The 18,220-nt window shown below is 39.5% G+C and overlaps 1 protein-coding gene across 2 annotated transcripts in view; it reads right to left on the bottom strand.

Moving 5' to 3' along the window:
- Positions 1-12,008: 12,008 nt before the first annotated feature.
- ACTR3B (actin related protein 3B) overlaps positions 12,009-18,220 on the bottom strand; it is a 125,807-nt gene continuing 119,595 nt past the window's right edge. The window contains exons 10-12 of one of the 2 annotated variants that reach the window (XM_023727973.1): positions 16,765-16,890; positions 15,541-15,624; positions 12,009-13,131 (exon numbers count right to left, since the gene is read on the bottom strand). In XM_023727973.1, coding sequence (XP_023583741.1) covers positions 13,036-13,131; positions 15,541-15,624; positions 16,765-16,890 — 306 coding nt within the window. In that variant the 3' untranslated portion in view covers positions 12,009-13,035. Of the gene's footprint in view, positions 13,132-15,540; positions 15,625-16,764; positions 16,891-18,220 lie in introns of those variants that run through there. The other variant, XM_023727972.1, reaches the window with a different exon arrangement.

Raw genomic sequence — 18,220 nt, 5'->3', positions numbered from 1 at the left:
CCACTATAAATATAAAGATATAGATAGATTATAGGAAAAAGAATGAACTATAATATACAATGCTATAAAATGATGGCATCGGACCTCATCTAACTTCAGGAGGAGAGCGGAGAATCAAGATCATCATCAGCCCAAGGCTGATTCCTATGAGTGGAGGTCAGACGTACCTCCACTCGCCAACCTTTTTACCTATTCTGACACTTGCCACTCCTCCCACGGCACTCTCTACTTGGTTCAATAATTTGTTGCAATGGCCACACAGAACTCACAGACCATACTCATGATTATGAGGTTTATTAGGGAAGTAACAGTTTACAATTCAGGATCAAGATCAACTTGGAGGTAATAAGAACAACTCAGGATAGAGTTCTTCAATCAGGACAGCTTCTTCTCTGCTATGCCTGCAGGCAGGCCTCTCCCACCAGGCCATCCTCAGGCCTGGCCTCTGCCCTGCTGGAGCAAGTGTTAGAGCTCTTTATTTCTACGGTAAGTGCCTGGAGGCACCTCACTCTGCCAGAAAACCCCCTGCCCAAAGGTCCTCAGCTCCCTCCCTCAGTGGGTCAGCAAGCCCCTTTAGCTATGCCAGCAAGTGCCTGGAGGCACCCCACTCTACCTGCAATCCTCCTGCCCAAAGGCAGTCAGATCTCTCACTCCATGGATAGCAAGCCCACTGTAGCTGCCTCACTCTGTGGCCCAGGAAGTTCACCGCCTGTCTCGCACCAGTCTCCTGGTTCTGCTGCCGCTGTTCTTCTGTCACTGGGCTCTGCCATGCTTGCTGCTGCTTCTCGCTGTCTTGCACTGATGCCAGTGTTACAGCTCTCTCTGCCTCCTAGGTATAGGAGCTTCTCAGCACAGGGACCCTGGGTCCAAAGGATGCACTCTGCCCCTGGCTCTTCTTCTTGATGGTAGTTTGGTCCAACCCCCCCGCCCACTGCCCAGTCTCTGGGATTGGCTCTTTCTAAGCCTAACAGGATGGTAAAACTGACCAATCCCCTTGGTGGGCCATAGGCACCTTATTTGCATAGTCCCATCCCTGTAAATGTTCCATACACTTTATTTACATTAGCAGACTCGTCAATCCCCACAAGGGTTCCACACATCTTATTTCCTTAGTCCCACTTAATCATTTTGTGGGAGTTACATGACCATGGCTAGAAGGGCCATATAATAGAAATTCACTGCACTGCAAACGCAAACACTAATCAAAAGAAAGCTGAAGTGACTATATTAACATCGGGTAAAGTAAACACCATAGCAAAGGAATACTATCAAGGATAAACAGAGACATTCATTACGGAGTGATAACGGGGCCAATTCACCAAGAAGGCAAAATTCTGCCATGAAAACCTTATGTTCTGTGAAATAAGTCAAGCACAATAGGACAAATATTGTATGATCTTATGTGAAATAACAAGAATAAGCAAATGTATAGAGACCAAAGCTTATTAGTGGTTACCAGGGGTGGGAAGAAAGGGGAGGGGGTGACCCATTGTTTAACAAGTAATTAGTTTTTGTTTATGGTGATGGGAAATTTGACAATGATTATGGGTGATGTTTGCTCAAAATGATTAATGTAATTGATATCACTAAAATTGTACACCCAAAAATGTTGAATTGGCAAATGTTGTGAGATATATATATATATATATATATATTTATTTACAACAACAAAAAAAGGAGGAGGGGCAGCTGCAGAGGCTGCTTATGTATAACCAAACACCTCATGGGATTTGGTTTCTAGGTTTGGAGGTATAAGGTCATTGTTTCATGGGACATCCCAGGTATTGGCCTAATAATGCGTTTAGTGCTTCTGTTCTACCCCCCAGTTTGTTGTATAGTGTTTGCAGTCTTAAAAACTTGCAAGAGGACATTCAAAGTACAATAATTGGGTCTCTATTCACCTGGAGAAACAGAGAAAGAATCAGGAACAGGAGGAGGAAATGGAACATGTGTCTAATTACCTCCATGAACAACTGCCCCCTTTGCCGTGAGACCAGAAGAATTGGATGGTGCCTGGCTACCATTACCGAACATTTTGATCAAAGATTCTATAGAAGAATCTGGATCAAAAGGGGGAAACTGCAGAACTAAATTTGAATTCCTCATAGAATCCAGATTTTATGGAGCCAGTGAGGCTGGATGAATCTCCAAAATGATTGTCCTGAGATAATCTTTAAACCTTATACCAAAAATATCCCTTGAAATCTTCTTTAAACCAAACAACTGTTTAACTTAATTAGTAAAGAATGTCTGCCTTGAGCATTGTGCTCTTTTTAAGAACTATCTATCTGGGATCAAATTGACAACAGCATCTTGAAAGGTTAGATAGGAAGCTTAGGGGGCAGTGAGGGAGGAACAATTCAGAAAAGGGGATGAGAATGGTTGCACAACTTGAAGAATGCAATCACTGTCACTGAATTGTACATGTACAAATTGTAGAATTGGTGTATGTTCTGCTGTGTATATTTTCAACAAAAAAAAGTAAAATAAATTATTTTTAAAAAGAAGAATGTATATCTTGGAAACATAGTGGTGACGGCTGCACACATCATTAGTGTAAAAATGGTTGAAGTGGAAAATTTTATGTTGTGTATATTTTACTACAATAAACAAAAAACTATGTATATGCCTTTGTTTGAGTTATATCAGTAATTTTTAAAGCAAAAAAAAAAAATCTGAGAAACTGTCCTGGGGTGGTTACTTGCTGTTATTTCATTTCTATGCAGCTAATTTCCCAAAGTATCAATGTGAAATCAGGCACCTACTTCACTGTCGTGAATGTAATGACTTTCAGAGCACTGTCACCATAAACTGATTATGCACATTATTAAGAGTGGTAGCGGGATTCCTACTATATTACAGAGGACACTCACCCCTGGAACAAGGCTGTTCATAAAGTCTACACTAGTGCTGTCAGCCCTTTAAAAGTTACTGACTATAAATCCACTGGACATGAACTGCACATTACCCCAAAGTTTATAATGCTATTAATCTTTGCCATTAGGGGGCATTTAAATTACATGTACTAATACATATTCTTAAACTTTAATTCAGAGAACTGTAATTATATCATGCAATAATGTTTTGATTGCCTACAACGTTTAATTTATCATGGAATAAGACCTAATGAATAAATATGTTAAAACATGCTAATTCAACTAAAGAAAATGACTGCATAATCAAAAATGCACGTTCAGTATACCACCCTAATTAAGACATGCGAGTGAAAAATATCAGTCATTTGTACCTTGATAGCTTATTTCTATAACTGTTATTTACATGTCTTGCACCTTCCCTCCACTGTGCTTTATCGTAAGTTCTTCTTTACTAAATCTCAAGTATCACTGATTATGGACAAATTATAGTAGCTTTTTTCTGCAGAAGAAATAAAGCACAATGCTAAATGAATAAATAAATACACTCTACTTCTAAATTCAGCAAAAGAAATTATCTCATTGGTAATTCCAATTTTAAAAATGAAAACTAATTGCATCTATTAGCTATATATTTTATTATACTAAACTTCAAAAAGTCCACTCCCTACCTTCACCCAAAGATAACAGTATCTGGCCACTCTGATTTCTGACCCCCCTCTCACACCCCTTGTTAACTTTGCTCATTGTTTCATGGAGTAAGACACAAAGATTTTCTTCCTTGGCTCTACCTACCAAATTATGTCTGATTTCATATGTATTTATAACATTTTTCTAGAACCACTCATTAGAAAACCCAAGGGAAACATTCAAATCGAGCTGATTTCACCTCTCTTCTTCTCAATGTTTCTTTTTGCTATAGATAACGTTGCCATGAGTCGGCAACTAACAGCAACTAACAACAACTTTCAGGTCTGCTCAGTGATTCTCAAGAAGAGCTACATCTCTTGGTAGCAACTTCTGGTCATGTCTGCTTTTGATGTAACACAAATCTGATCAACCCACTCTTCTGTTTGAAATCTTTTCATATATCTCAGGACTTTGTTGTTAGAATAAAGACAAAAATTCTTAACCCAGCCTCATCTCCTTGGATGATCTTAGCTCTTCTAGACTTGAACGCCCAGCCACCCAGCCCTCTCATTTCTTAAATAACCGTGCTTCCTTCCAGTCCAGGTATTTGTCTATCAGTAAATTATTTGAAGTCACTGGTATTTTACTATTTTGACCACAAAATGGCAATCTCCACCTAGGATATGTTTCTTCTTCTCTCCAGACTGCTTCTTGCCTCCACACCCCTCCACCTGGCTATCTTCCATTCACTCTCTGATCGAAACAAAACATCTCTTCCTCAGGGAAGCCTCCCATCGCCCCCCCTTCCACACACTCACACACTCATTGGGGCCCCTGTTACATGTCTCCACTGCACCCTGTCCTTATTTCCTTCATGATCCTATACAGTGTGGCTATTTGATTAATGTCCATCTCTTCCACCTCCATGTCTGTCCCCTGCCGCACCCACAGACTCACACAACACTTAGTAAAGATGTGCCCAAAACAGAGTAAGCATTCAATAAATGGTAACTTTTCTTGATTTAAAAAAAAAAAGAAAAAAACTTGCAGCGAGAGGATCAATTGCACAAATCCAGAGGGTGCCATTTCCGCAGACCACAATCTAAAAATTTCATTTTACTTGGATCAACAATCAACGCCCATGGAAGCAGCAGTCAAGATATCTAACAACGTATTGCATTGGGCAAATCTGCTGCAAAAGACCTGTTTAATATCTTAAAAAACAAAGATGTCACTTTGAGGACTAAGGTGTGCCTGACTCAAGCCATAGTATTTTCAATTGCCTCGTATGTATGTGAAAGTTGGACAATGAAAGAGGATGACCAAAGAAGAACTGATTCATTTGAATGATGGTGCTGGCGAAGAATACTGAATATACCATGGACTACCAAAAGAATCAACAAATAGTCTTAGAGGAAGTGCAGCCAGAATGCTCCTTAAAAGCAAGGATGGTGAGACTCTGTCTCACTTACTTTTGATACATTATCAGGAAGGACCAATCCCTGGAGAAGTACATCATCCTGGTAAAGTAGAGGGTCAGCCAAAAAGAGGAAGACCCTCAATGAGAGAGACTGACACAGTGGCTGTAACAATGGGCTCAAATATATCTACTATTGTGAGGATGGTACAGGATTAGGCAACATTTCGCTCTGTTGTATGTAAGGTTGCTATGTGTCGAAGCCAACTCGACAGCACCTAACAACAACAACAACACAATCTGCAGGCTCCTGCTTGACCTGGGCATCCATGGCAGTACTATGTTCCTCATGTCCGATTTTATTCACAACATACTTTCCTTATAGCTATTGCTCATATTTTATCTTTCTACCAAACTCTCATTTTCTGATTTATTCAATAATGTAGGATCCTAGGAACATTAACTCCTTTGGTGCATATTATCATTATCTCACTAGGTAAAGAGAGGAATACAGAGATAAAATGAACTGATCTTAACAAGGAACGACAGCAAATCAATGGCAATATCACAGTTTAAACTGAGGACTCTCGATGTCCTGTTCTCTGTTTAATCCCCCAAATTCTGCTACACTATGAATAAGTGACCCAAAGAGACCGCATCAAAAACTTCATCATATGGACACCATTGACAGTCACAAACCAGAAGCATGAGGAAAGATTTCTCAGGGCCAAAATATGTCAGACGGAAACTATTCAGATTTTATCTGCAGGAAGTGCTAATGCAGCCAGGAGTGAATTAAATGGAACTCTGATCAATTATTACATCTGGTCTGACCCCTAAATATGGAAAACATAGCCGTCATATCATTTAATTTTATTTGACATCATAAACCCTCAAGTATTGAATTATTATTTTAATAAATTAAAGCTATATTTTGAAAGAAATCTCCCTCTTACCAACTAAATATTTTTGAAATTCTTAGTAGCAAATAATAATGTAATAAAAAAGAATATGATATATATATTAATGTACCAAAAATATTAAGAATCATATATTAGTAGCAAAATTATATAACATAGCAAAATAATATTAACGATATATACAGCGGTTAAGAGCTGGGCTGCAAACCAAAAGGTCGGCAGTTTGAATCCATCAGCAGCTCTTAGGAAATGCTATGGGGCAGTTCCACTCTGTCCTATAGGGTTGCTATGAGTCAGAATTGCCTCGGTGGCAATAGATTTTTTTGTTTGTTTGTTTTTATACACATACATAATCAGAATAATCAATAGTACCCCAAGCTAAAAACCAAAGAGTAAAACCCAATGACTCAACCTGTAGGGAATAAACAGCAGCCTGCTTTTGAGAAACAATAGAGGACAAAAACAGCCAATATTTTAATGTTAGAAAAATCCTTTTGTAATGATACCAATATCAAGCTATAGTTTCTTTTCCCCCTTTTAAAAAGATTTATTTCCCTCTGACCAAGTGCAATTGATGTAATTGCCAATTAAAGCCCCACACAATTATTTTGCCTGTCAATTTACATCTCTATTTAATACAGCTGACAAGTTACTTTTAAAAGAAACATCATGAAATATTCTTCAATTAAGTAAAAAATTATTTAACAGATAAATATTCTTAATGGGGCTCTCTTGTGGTTTTAAATAAGCTGTGCACTTGATTAACCTCACATGCTTGTTTGGCACAATAGTAAGTTTTACAAATGAGAGAATGGAGGGATCATAAAGAATAAATTAATCACAAAACATTCTGTTCTTCACTCACACAAGAGCTTCATTATTCATATTAATAAAAATGTAGAATGAACCATTACAACCATAAAATGTACTTATGTCTTCAAGATTTCTGCAGCGTAATGTCTTCTCTTGGTCTCTCTTGTTGATCACACTGTATACAGTAACCCACTCACATAGGATGCGCTTCAGCATTACATAGGAATGATGGATCTACTCTTCAGGTATACAAAACACCTACTGGAGTCAAAATTTAAGAGCTAGATTTTATGATGCCATTAAAGTTCTTAAGGTAATAATAATTAACATCTCAGATATTCAAAAACTAGCTTTCATCTTAGGTCATCCAAAGAAATAATGCTTCTCACTATTAGAGCGTACACATCCTGAAAAAAATCACTGATGGAGTCTTCTTCTTGAATAAGAACTTAATTCAGTAAATATTTATTGGACACCTACCATGTGCCAGGCATTGTAGAGGTCTTGGGGGTACAAAGACAAGCAACCTATGGCTCCTATTTCCAAGAATCTCAGTCCAGTGAGCGACACAAGGCATAACTGTTGTGCAGTTAAAGGAGAAGTTGCCTCTACAGGGGGAGGCCAAAAGCTTCAAGTGGAGGTAATGCTGGAAATGAGGGTGAGCTTACAGACAGGTAAGAGCACCCCAAGTGAAGAAATTACTTTTAAGGGATAATCACTCAAGGATGCATTCCACCATACTGCCAACTAAATAACAGTGATATCAAAATAGTAATTTTTAAATCTTAGTGTGTGCAACCTAAAGCATGTCTATACCCATTGACGTCGAATCAATTCCAACTCATAGCAACCCTACAGGACAGGGTAGAAATGCCCCATAGGGTTTCCAAGGCTGTAACCTTTATGGAAGCAGACTGACACATCTTTCTCCTGCACAGCGGCTGATGGGTTCGAACTACTGACCATTCAGTTAGCAGCCAAGCGCTTAACTACTGTGCCACTAGGGCATAACAAAAAATGAAGACATCTTCACCATTGATTATAAAAGGATTCACAGCATGGAGATAGCTGGGGGGAGACAGCTGCTGTGCAGGCAACAAAGAAGCTCTGGATGGTTTTGTTCATTATATGGATTGTTATGGTTTGAACTGTGTCCCCCAAAAATATATGTTGTGAATCCTAACCTCTATACCTGCAGTTGGGGCCCTGGTGGCACAGTGGCTAAGAGTTCAGCTGCTAACCAAAAGGTCAGCAGTTCAAATCCACCAGCTACTCCTTGGAAATCCTATGAGGCAGTTCAACCCTGTCCTATAGGGTTGCTATGAGTCGGAATTGACTCGGCCACAGGTTTGGTTTTCTGGTTTTTACACTTGTGGTTATAATCTCATTTGGGAATGGGTTTTCTTTCTTATGTTAATGAACAGTATTAGTATAGGGTGTGCCTTAAAGTCATTCTCTTTTGAGCTATAAAAGATTAAACAAGCAAGCAAGCAGAGATGAGGGAAGACAGATGCCATGCCACATGAAGGAAACCAAACAGCCAAGGAACTGAAGCTGAAGAGACAAAGACCTTTCCCCAGAGCCTACAGAGAAAAAGCGTTCCCCTAGAGCCAGCACCCTAAATTCAGACTTCTGGCCTCCTAACTGTGAGAAAATAATTTTCTGTTTGTTAAAGCCATCCACTGGTGGTACTTCTGTTATAGCAGCACTAGATAACTGAGAAAGGCTGACAAAGTAATTGGATTATGTTAGCTCTGTTGTGATAAGAAAAGGTTCAGTGATGCTTAGGTTCTACAACTATATATGAACATCTTTCCTTTAATCCCTTTTTATTGGAATTCCTAAAGGCAATATGGCTTATGAACCTGTAAATCTCTTTTTGCCTACTGATACTATTATTTTTGTAATGAAATTTTTTTCTTTCTTTTTTTAAAATTTTCCCTGAGGAAGTAGATCGCCAAGGCCTTTCTTCCGAAGTGCCTTTGGGTAGACTCAAACCACCAACCTTTTAGTTAGCAGCAAACGCATTAGCCGTTTGTACTACCCAGAGACTCTGTACGTACGTCAGAGCCAATCTAATAATGACTTCCCATTTCCTAGCTGTGTGATCCTGAGCATTTTATTTACTTCAGTCATAGTTTCCTATCTGGAAAATGGGGATAACAATAATACCAACTTTTAGGGTTGCTATTAAGATGGAATAAGATCACGTATACTCAGTATTTGGCGAAGTACAGCACACAGTCAATGCTCAACTTCTGGCCACTGCCCATATTGATGTAGAACTTTGGCAAATGAATCAGTCTTTCTCTCATCTCCAATCCTCATACCCACCTGAACAATCTTTCCATTGCCCTTATGTCAACATTCCCTAAATTGTTCACCTTGCAATGAATGTAACCTCTATACAATGACTATCAATGACCCTGTTATACCATAAATACTAATATCCTTTCCATGATCACAATCTCCTATCCTTGAAGTTCAAGACCTCCAGGCCTCAGACTCCTCCATGCTTCCCAGTCTCTCATTTCTCTTTAATCCCCATCCTGCCTGGACTCCCTCATCCATTACTTCAACAGTCCTTATCTCAGAGTACCTACAGGACACCTGCTTTGCATCACACTGGCCTGGCAAAGCCCCAACCCTAAGAAGAACAACTCTGCCTTCTCCCCTCTTTCATCTGGGCTTACAAGTAAGCTCAACTGGAGAGAGCCCTAACCTCATGGATTTGTGCCACTCTAACCACCTGGGAGCTTTCTGGGTTTGTCCTTCCTTCTTCCTCCACCTGTTCTCTAGATCACAGCACCTCTCACCTCCTCAAGGACCCTGAGTTATCTACTCCTCTCCCTTGCATATCTTCAATTTCTCTCACTGCTATTTTCCCCCACCCTCAGCACATGTAGAAACAAAATTATAAGCTTCTTGTTCTTTAATTCAGCCATCATAAGAAAATTAATAAAAGCAGAAGCCAAAAGCTTCTAACGAAGATCTGTTAAAAAAAAGGGGGGGATGACTCTTCCCACAGGTGCTTTATAAAAAGCAACTGTGAGATAGCTATCACATCTTGTCAGGATAAAGCTGGCAAACAGTTACGTATCAGGTACCAAAATTTAAATTAAAATAAGTTAAAGCTATTCCTGTAATATTCTTATCATCATAAAATTGAGTTTATGTTGAAATCTGTTAAATAGGGCAAGGAGAATTTCTGTACTATTAAAAGGTTTATTTTATAGTTCTAAGGACTTTTGACTTGTAATTTAAGCATGTTCGTAAAAGAATGCATTTGTTGAAATGTTTTTCATAGAAAACTGTCCACTTAGAGTTGTAAGGCATGTTTGTCATAGGTTTCTTTTACCCATCAACTTTAGTAATACTTAACTCATTACTATGTTATGAGCTAGTGCTAATTAATCCAACCAGTACACAAGGTATGTGCAGAATTTCTTAAAATTAGTAGCACTAACTATAAATGTTTTTCCTCCTTATAAAATAACCAGTGCACATTGCAGAATCATAGTCCATTTCTTCATACAGTATCTGGAATGTTTTATTGAATAAATAAAATCAATAATAACACCAATCTATTAACATTCTACTATGATTCAACAATGTAGGCATTACAATTCTCAGTAGCTAAGGAAACAGAGAATACGTCATTTGCCTAAGGAACAGCCAGGGTTCATAGTCTGATTCAAAAGCCCTTCTTTCTGCTCACAGGATTTTGAGGCCTGGCTAGACACTGAAATTACTTAAGGAGCTTGAGGAGTCCCTGGGAGGGACAAACGTTTAATACATTCAATAGCTGCTAACTGAAAGGCTGGAGGTTCAAGTCCATAAAACAGGCCCTTCAGAAGAAAGGCCTGGCGATCTACTTCCAAAAAATCAGCCATTAAAAAGCCCATGGAGCACAGTTGTACTCTGACACATGTGGGGTCACCATGAGTCAGGACTGACTTGATGGCAACTGGTTTTTAAGGAGTTTAAAAAAGAAAGAACAATAACCTTGATGTCCACCACTTCCCCTCAGATTCTAATTCTCCTGATCTGGGCTGGGCCTCAGCCAGGTTGAGAACCACTGCACTATAGCAGTCACTGTCCTATCACACTGGGACTCAGATTTTATGTTAACAAAATGCTCTGATCAGGACCCTTATGAGTTGGCAAACGTAGGGACACTCTCAAAGATAATCTTGTCCCAAACAAGGAAAGTGCAAGTTTCAGATGTTCTGTGGTCTAAGGCAGGTTGTGTTAGTTCTAGTTCGGCCCGTATGACACACTGTTGTTTGAGGAGCTGCCCAAACAAGGTGTGAACGCAATGCCTCTCATGTCAGCTACCAGCACTGACAGATGTACATGCCTTGTCATCACACTGGCCTGCCTAAGCCCATCTAAGCAGCCATCTAAGATACTTGTCCAGAGCAAAAGAGAAAGAAGGGAACCAAAGATTCAAAGAAGCTCGTCTACAGGAAAAATAGCCTACACAAACCACGGCACATGTAGGAGTTAGGGGGAAAGGCAGCAACGCACCTGTTGACATAGCACCTGACCAATTAAAAAAAAAGGTGGGGGGGGGGCAGCACAAAACACAGAGGTTGAAACAAACACGGTCACTAGGATAAAGGCAAGCAAAGGGCTCAAGTGGGAAGGTGGGAACTAACACTGGTAAGCGTGGGTGACAGTACCAGGCAGACTCCAGAGTTCCTGAGTAGCACAGAAATAAGACACAAGTGGCATATGCAGAAATTATTCTTGCTACATGGAATAAGACGACAGAGTGTGACTGAGGCAGATAGCCCACCGCAAGCTTGTTGCAATACAATAACTGAAAGATCATGAGAGACTGAAACGGTCTAATGACCCGGAGAAGGAGCAAACCCTGGAGGCAACGCAGAGAAGTCATCTGTTTGAGTAAAGAATGAACCACATGGTATCAGACTGGTTGGTAGGGAGGCTGAGGGACAGGAGAAAAGTGGCAGGGACAGCCACCAAAGGCTTGTTGAACTCAGATTTTAGCATACTGGGGTTAGAATTTTTTTTAATTATTATTCTCATTCCTAAACTTAATTGTTTGTTTAAATAATAAAACCAAATGTTTCTTTATGAAGGCAAATTTTCAGAGAATAAATATACCTCACGATTTAGAACAAATATCGTAACAGTTTGAAAATTAACATAATTATAATGTGAAGAATTAAATAAACCTAAATTCATTAACTTAGCATATTATCTTTCAAGCCAGCAATCTACTCAGCAAACATCAAAGTACTTATTGAAAGATTAAAACCATGAATCCTAGATTCCTTAGAAGATACACTGGAAATCATTATGAAACCAGCCTCCTCGTCTCTGTCCAAAAAAAAATCTCTAACAGATGGTCAGCTGAACCACTTCCAGTGACGAACTGTCCACTGCAGACCACATCACTTCACGAAATTCCCTTCCACAGACTTGGTATTTTATCATCAAATTCTCCACTGATGGGGGGGAAAGAAAACTCAATATTCTTTGAAAGAAGTATGGGTAAAGGGAGAAAACCAAAAGACCACCACACTACGGCAGGAAATATTTGTAAAGGTTCTAACAGCTTTTATTACAATAGTGCAAGGTAGTATTTCATCCAACACTCACCAGTAACAAACCATCATCTTCTATAAAACAATTCCAGAAAGATCAAACAAGAAAACTAAAAGATACATTACTGTAGTATTTCTCACACAATACTGTTTAGTGTTTAAACTTCATGTCACTCCAAATAAAGTGTAATCATATTCTAGCAAACACATGGCAAAAAAAGTTTGCTGTTTACTTTGCCTATAAACAAGAGAACATGCCTCACAATTAACAACTTCTTGTTACAGCACTCCATGACACCGGGATCTATTCGTGCTTAGAATCAGCCAATTGTACCAAATATCATAAAATACAAAATGATAGGAAATATAAACATTGATTTGTATTTCAAGTTTATAACATTTTATTTACAAAAATAGTCTGGGAGGAAAAGGACTTACATATTACACCCCATATTCTTTCCTGGGAAGGAGTTACTTCGCGCCATTTTCTAGCATTTCTTTTCCTAACAATTTTAAGGTGACATCTGAATTCCTTCAGAAGGATATGTGTCAGCTAGAAGCTCAGGTTGAGAGGGGAGAAAATGGGAGACTAAGAAGGGAGCATGAGGGATGAGGAACAGGCATGAAAGAGTCGGACAGAAATGGCTCTCACTGACGGCGTGGAGTGCCTCATGCAGTGCGAGGTGCGAGCACGCTCCTTGGACACGACACCAAATGCCAGTATGGACAGGACCATGGTCTTCTCTGGTTCTGAAGGCCACTTTCACCAACGTGACGTCACTGGAAGGACTCTCTCAAGGCAAACACTACGACATAACTCCGAAGACAGGGTTGTGACGGCAAATGCTAGGGCCATATTCCTCATAGTCTTTCTTGGTGTGACAAACCTGAAAGAACTCCGGCTAAGAAAAAAGCAGAAATTAGAAGGAATACGTAAATATTGTAGAAAGGAAATCAAAGTAAATCGGCTACTAAGCAAATGAGAAATTCTGCTTATTGAAAACCTTCATTCTCTTTCTTCAGACCCCTGTTGTAGGATTTTGACCTCTTCAATGGACTGAACTACTAAGCAGAGTTTTATTTTATTTTTTTAAATAACACTTTATTGTGCTTTCGGTGAAGGTTTACACAGCAGTTTATGTTCCCATTTGACAATTTCTACACAAGTTGTTCAGTTGCATTGGTTACGTTCTTCATTATGTGTGAACATTCTCATTATTTCTGTTCTGGTTTTTCTATTAATCTAGTTTCCCTGCCCTCTTACATTCTTATCTTTGTTTTAAAGTCATTATTGACCATTAGTTCTCATATGGATTTTTTTAAAGGAGCACAGTACTTACGGGTGAGTCATTATTTTTTGAGCCAGTTTTTAATTTAGCTACAAGGTGACCTCAGGGTTTAGTTTTGGTGCAAGGTTTGAAGAGTATCTCGGGGCAATAGTCTCAAAGAGACCTCCAGTCTTCAACCAGTCTACCAGGTCTGTTTTTTGTTTGTTTGTTTGTTTTGTTTTTTAATTAGGAATTTGAGTTTCTGTTCCACATTTTAACTCCATTCTATCAGGGTCCATTTATTGTGGCCCTGATTAGAATGGTCAGTAGTGGTAGCCAGGCACCATCTAGTTCTGATTTCAGGGAGATGAGGCCGTGGTTCTTGTAGATAATTTGTCCTGTACACTAGTTTCTTCTCTGAGTCTTTGGCTTCCTTCTTTCTCTTTTGCTCCAGATGAGTATCTTAGATGGCCACTCACAAGCTTTGAAGACCCCAGACACTACTTACCAAACCAGGATGCAGAACATAACTTTATGAACAATATTATGCCAACTGACTGAGACGTCCCACGAGACTATGGTCCTAATCTTTCAAGCCCAGAAATCCAGTCCTGCAAGGTATTTGGTTATGTCTAAGAAGTATCCATAACTGTGCCCCTATGTGCTTTGCTTTATATGTGAATATATGTGCATACAGTCACATAGATACATACACATACACATGTGCATATACCTATATATATATATATATATATATATACCCAAAACCCGTTGGTATCGAGTCGATTCCGACTCATAGTGACCTTATAGGACAGAGTAGAACTGCCCCATAGAGTTTCCAAGGAGCATCTGGTGGATTCAAACTGCCTACCCTTTGGTTAGCAGCCATAGCACTTAACCACTACGCCACCAGGGTTTCCAAAAATAACCAAAAAAATGTATGTGCTGGTATATATGTATGTATATAGGCATATATGTATATAGGTGTGTGCGTATGTGTATGTGTATATATACACACACACCTATATACATATATGCCTACATACATACCGGCACATGTATTTTTTTGGTTGCTTTTGCTGTTATTTCAAAACTATATATGCCATAGCAATTACCAACAGGTCCTTTTTTTCTTGTGTACTTTCTAATGACATCGTTTACCTTCATCAAGCTGTGTACACTTCACCCTTCTTCAGTGTTGCCTCTCCCATCACCAAAATAACAAGTGTCCACTATCTAGAGAGTGAATCCCCCTGCCCCCCGCCCCTGCCATCCCTGGTAACCACTAATGAACATTAGTTTCTGTATATTTACTTGTTCATGTTATTTCATAAAAGTTAGAACATACAATATTTGTTTTGTCGTGACTGACGTATTTCGCTCAACATAATGGCCTCCAGGTTCATCCATGTTCCAAGAGGTTTTTAGGAACCATTTTTCCTTATCACTGAGTAGCATTCTATTGTATGTATATTTCTTTCTTTTTTAAAAAAATTTATTCATTCTCTACTTAGGGCTAACTATATGCTGGGAAGAGGAGCCCTGGTGGCACAGTGGTTAAGGGCTCAGTCTGCTAACCAAAAGGTCAGCAGCTCTGATCCATCAGCCACTCCTTGGAAACCTTATAGGGCAGTTCCACTCTGTCCTATAGGGTCTCTATGAGTCGAAATCCACTCAATGGCAACGGTTTTTTTTGATACACTGGGAACAATTTGTTAGCTATCAACAAATCTGAAGGAAAAAAATAATTACTTAGAAAAGGCACTGCAATGAATGATCAGTGTAATAATTTTTAGATTATCTTTGGATTTCACTTATCCATTCTATCTGTAATCCTTAATTATAATTAGCAAGAAGACTTATGAATTAGCTGTGCAAATTAAAAGACTGGTAAAATATTTTTTATATTTCACAGAATTAAATGTGGGACAGTTTAGAGCATACACAAAACGCACATGGTTTAACCTTCATGAGACAATATTTATTTAAACTCAACAGAGAATACAGAAATGAAAATATAGAACCACCTAGAAAAAGACTTACAGTTGAGGCAAGCATTGAGCCTCCAAACCACACAGCATAGCGCTGCATATGATGTGTTATCACCTGAACCTCCACAGGCTTAGGCTGGAAAACAAAGCAATTTATGTTTAGTTCAAGCAGTCAAATTTTTTATTTTAAAAATCTTTCAGCTGACATGAAGATGATTTCATTCTAAGTACAGAAAAACACGGGGGTGCTCCTCCCATCTTAATGGCATAACATCCTTCCCAACTACATTCATGTCCTCCTAGAACATCGCTCATTATACAGCTGCCTCCTAAAGCAATGCTTCTCTGCCTCTCCTGCTGCAGCACCCTCCCCTTAGTCCCTGATCCTGGGCAGGTTCAGAGAAATAAAGCATGCAAGTCAGGTAAAGTTTATCTTTCCACAACACTAAAAGCACCAAAAAAATGTAAAAAAAAAATCCAATCAATAGACCTGATTTTTTTTTACCAAACAAACTAGATGTTTCAACACTGTACAGATAGTATTAAATAATACTGACTGTCCCAAAAATACTAAAAGAAACTACATCTTAGAAACAGATTCTATTTCAGCAGCCTCTCTTTCCAGGTGAGGTCTGCACACGTTTTCTCCCACCTACTCTATCAAAACCCAACCCTGGTTAGAAGCCCAAACAAAATCACCAGCTAGTTAAAAATTATATCTTAGAGAAACACATTATAACTCCCTGCTAATATATCAGTGGTTTTAGTTTAATGAAAACATCTCTAAAGGACCTTAAAGATCTTCACTATAAATCAATCCCACCTCCTGGCACACTGGCCATTACACGGCATGATGATCTCTTACAATACGAAAGAAAACTGCTGGCAAACGTGGCTCAGTGAGAGCATGCAGTGGTTGTTGCTGCATCACTAGGCATATCAGTTTTAACTACATGCTTGGAATGGATTCAGGCAACAAACCCCTGAATGTAATTTCACAGTGTGGTTAAGAAAGCGGTTCACATGTGTTTTTATTTCCTGCCGCCAAGGCAAGCTCCTTCGACAGGGCGTCAGGGAGCTCCAAGCAGACCCCAGCACAGGGCGTCAGGGAGCCCCGAGCGGACCCCGGCACAGGGCGTCAGGGAGCCCCGAGCGGACCCCGGCACAGGGCGTCAGGGAGCCCCGAGCGGACCCCGGCACAGGGCGTCAGGGAGCATCCAGTGGACTCCAGTGCAGCAGCTCCCTTCATGAACACGTCCCTGTTCCGGTCTCCTACCTTTATTCTGCCACCGCTGAGCTCTTCACTAAGTTTTAATCTGGCATCCACCACTCTTTTTAAATCTCTCTGTAGTCGACGTCCAAAATCCCTGAACATCGTCGAACCTCCTGAAAGAACGACATTCTAAAAGACACAAAGCAGAGGGTTTCCTGTGGATGAAATACTCCACCCACATTTTTCCTGTAAACTGCCCCACAATAAAATCTCCATATGTCCAATCACTTATGTGAATAACACACTTCAACCTAAATGAAAAGACAGAATCAAAACTAATGCCATCAAAAAAGTTTATACTGTATTTTTTCTGTACCAAAAATGTGTCACAAATTCTTCCTCCCAGTACTTCTCCTCAGTTAAAGCCAAGTGAAGACATAAAACAATTCTGCTTCCATGTGCTCCCTCTGGAACATGAAGAACTTTACGTGGATCGGGAAACCAAAACAAATTGTATCAACTGACAAACTGACTCTCATAGTTATTTTAATCTAAGGTCAAATTAACACTGGATCTTTAGTTGTTTTGCCTTACATAATCACTGCGGGAAAAGTCTTCCAATTAATACCTGAACCTTTTAGAAGGGTGATATTGGGGGAAAAGGGAGTGTACTGGGCTGGAGTGTGTCCTCCAAGAATTCATGTCCACCTGGAACTTCAGAATGTAACCTTATTTGGAAATAGGGTCTTTGTCCAGTGAGGTTACACTGGAGCACGGTGTGCCCTAAACCAGTAAGAGTGATGTCCTGATAAGAACTCCCAAGCAGCACAGGCATGGCCTACTGGAACCTGCCCTGCACTGATTCCCAGTCCACACTGTCAGCCCTCGTAGGTGCCACAAACAACCTATCCCAGCAACTCCCCTTCAGCTGGACCTGCCCTGCTGTACCATATCTGAGTGACTGACCCTGCCCATTGTAGGAGGTGAAAAGTATCATGCCTACAGACAGGCAAACAACAAAGAACGCACAGCCCGCCTGCTCAGACATAACCAAATAAAACAAAAAACCAGGACAAAACAAACAAATCTACAATCAATAAATGAGGAAAATAACCACTGAATGCCCCAAAGACAGCAAACAATATCAAAACATTTACAAAAACAGGACAGGATGGTTCCAGTAGGCATCTAAAATAAAACACCAGATGACCTTCCAGTAGAAGAAAAGGCACTAGAACTAACTGATAGGGAATTCAAATATCTAATATTCAGAATTATCCAAGAGTTGAAGCAAAAAGTAGACAAAAATGAGGAAAAAACAGACAAATTCATGGAAAAGGCAGACAAAAAAAAGGACGAAGTCAAGAAAATAATAAAGGAACAAAATGCTAAAATAAATTCACAACTAGAAATCATACAAAAATAACAATTAGAAATCCAAAAGATAAACAACAAGATTTCAGAAATGGACAGTGTCATAGAAGGGCCGAGGAGCAGGTTTGAAATGATGGAAGATAGG

This window comes from Trichechus manatus, unplaced genomic scaffold (genome assembly GCF_000243295.1).
Source record: "Trichechus manatus latirostris isolate Lorelei unplaced genomic scaffold, TriManLat1.0 scaffold00020, whole genome shotgun sequence".
NCBI lineage: Eukaryota > Metazoa > Chordata > Mammalia > Sirenia > Trichechidae > Trichechus > Trichechus manatus.
Note: the sequence above shows the minus strand (reverse complement) of the source record. Positions and strands in the feature narration are given on the sequence as shown.